Source organism: Trypanosoma equiperdum, assembly GCF_001457755.1.
Source record: "Trypanosoma equiperdum strain OVI genome assembly, contig: ctg_1821, whole genome shotgun sequence".
NCBI classification, from domain to species: domain Eukaryota; phylum Euglenozoa; class Kinetoplastea; order Trypanosomatida; family Trypanosomatidae; genus Trypanosoma; species Trypanosoma equiperdum.
The window spans coordinates 22,944-25,495 of record NW_027123862.1 but is presented as its reverse complement, the minus strand read 5'-3'; the positions used below and the strand labels follow the sequence as shown (position 1 = coordinate 25,495).

Genomic DNA, 2,552 nt, shown 5'->3' with positions numbered 1-2,552 from the left:
TATATATATATATATATATATATATATTCGTTTGCTTTCTTCGCGGAAATTAGAGGCACTATCATACGGCAGTGGGAGGGACCTAGTGAAACTTCTCTCGCGCACTTCATGATCCGTTGGGACCATGGGGGGTTGGTAACGTCCCCCGCAACTACTGCAGCAAGTGCAGGGATGGGCTGCGAATATCCTTTTCACCAGGATAATAACCAAACGAGCATATATCCCTCACCACCACCAGGCGTCACTGGGGAGCCGCAAAATATCAGCACGGCGACAAGAGTAAATGATGTAGGGGGAGGGGCTGTGGAAGCTCCACACAATATTCCTGCTGGAGCACCATCATCCAACCGTCATCCGTTGGCAGAGAGCGGTGCAGGGCTTCCTTTCCGCTTTTCACAAAGGGGGTTACCGCCCCATTCCACGCATTTTGTGGATCCGTACAGTCACAACTATTCGATGTACAACAGTTGTGGCCCACCGCCATCCTCAGTAGGTTACCAACGGTTATGTGGTGGGGCCCCACCTCCTCTACAATTCCGCTCAGGGTCTTCACAGATGTGGCATACTACGGTGATGGTTCCCACCCAACACTGGGGAGCGGTTGGTTATTTCCCTGCAATAGTTACCCGTCCCTCGCAACTGAATTTTTCCGGTTCATATGATCCAGTGGCGTGGTCGGGCCCACCGAGCTATCCTGGGCAATTTGCAGCGGGTAATCGCCGTCAGTTGGGTCAACAAGAACAGTATCGGCAACCGTACTCTAACTACCATAACCGACCACAACCTCACCGCCAAATGCATGCACAACCACCATATATGGCTCACCGTATGACGGTAAATGCAGTTACGTATGGCTTTGGGGATCCTACACTGGGGGTTTACCGTACCTCTGCTGATGGGTGGAAATACCGCGGGGCATATGGTGGTGGACGGCGCCCTTCACCTCCATTCCAAGCGATGGTCACTCGACCACTGGTTTCTAGCAACGGACGCCGCAGGCGGGGGACTCACGCCAGAGCAAACATGGCTGGTGGCTGGGGAGATTTGGATACCTACGACTTATATGCGTTTGAGGCCGGTGAAAACCTTGATGTGGATAATATGTCTTATGAGGAGTTGTTGGAGCTCACAGAGCGTCTCGGAATGGTGGAGCGTGGTGTGCAACCCGCGAGACTGAACGAACTGCGTGTTGTGATTACACCTACTCACGTGAAGCAACAATTAGAATCCGATAGGATGGTAGCTGGCCGTAATGGGCTCGTTAAGGGGGGTGCAAATATTGACCAGGAGGAAAAGGAAGCAAATGAGAAAATGTGCGAGGAAGATCCAATCAAATGTTGTATTTGTCTAGATGGCGTCCTAGTTGGACAAACGGCCACGCGAATGCCTTGCTGCCGAAACTTTCTTCACGCGTCGTGTGCCGCTCCATGGTTCGAGTCACACTTCCGTTGCCCAATCTGCAAGTCTGATATCCGTGGCGGCGATCATTAGCTATTTTTGTTCGACCGTCATGCTACCCAGTTGCAACACCTTCTCGCTCTTGTCACTTTGCAGTGCAATGGCTTGCGAGGGAAACAAAGGGAAAATGTAATGTGTTAAAAAGAGGGGAAAGGGAGTTGGGAACATGTTACTAAGGTTGTAACCCATTTTCACGGGTTCACTTTACTTTGCTTTGATTTTCTTCTCTCTCTCTCTCTCTCCTTTTTTTTTGTTCCACCGGTTGCTTTAATGAGTTTCCAAACTGCTGTTTTCCTACTCTACTAACCGCTTTCTTTCCCCCTCCTCCTCTCAAGGGAGTTTCGGTTGATAGGAGAAATTTCATTGCCCACCAATGACCGTCTTTATTATTATTATTATCATTATTATTATTATTTATACTCTTGTCGTTGCCGTTGGTGTTTTGCTTCCCTGTCTTCCCCTACCGTCACGCTAACTACTCTTCTGCATTATGGTCGTATGTAAAAGTGTCCGTAAAAAAAAAAAATAATAATGAAAGAAGGAGTACCGTAAAAATACAGCGCGATTTGTTTGTAAAAAAAGAAACAAAAAGATAAAGAAAGAAAGGATGTGTGCGTGTCTGTATTTGTGCGGAACGGACTAGTGGGAAAAGGGATCATGGGATGCAAAATGTTAGGGGAAGGGGGAGTGAGATGATATAAGTGAGGAAAAGAGAATCATGGTGGCGGTGAACACTGAAAGACGGTGATTTCTTTTCTTTTTCTTTTTTTTTTTTTGGAACGTGCACGTTTTTTTTTCTTTTTTCTTTTTTGCTGATCGACGTTATATGATACGTATTCATGTAAATATATTTATTCATTTACATATTTATTTATATCTACATTAACCGAGGAAGTTGCTGTTGTTCATAAATGCCTCTCACGGGGAAAAGAACCGATGGCGGTGATGGGGAATGGAGGTTAACAAAAGGGGGATTGATGTCCGGGGAAAGGAAAAGAAAAGAATAAAAAAATTAGAAAAAAAAGAGAGGAAATAAAATAAGAAAAGGGAGTTAAGAAGGAAGGAGGAAACACAAATGTTGAACAGGAAAAGAG

The 2,552-nt window shown here is 46.1% G+C and overlaps 1 protein-coding gene across 1 annotated transcript; it reads left to right on the top strand.

The window, feature by feature from the left end:
- Nucleotides 1–108: 108 nt before the first annotated feature.
- TEOVI_000531400 (Ring finger domain containing protein, putative) lies at nucleotides 109–1,491 on the top strand (the record flags this gene model as incomplete). The annotated part of the gene is made up of 1 exon (XM_067223272.1): nucleotides 109–1,491. One exon carries the CDS (start codon nucleotides 109–111, stop codon nucleotides 1,489–1,491), a length of 1,383 nt encoding a protein of 460 aa, XP_067079373.1.
- Nucleotides 1,492–2,552: the final 1,061 nt, after the last annotated feature.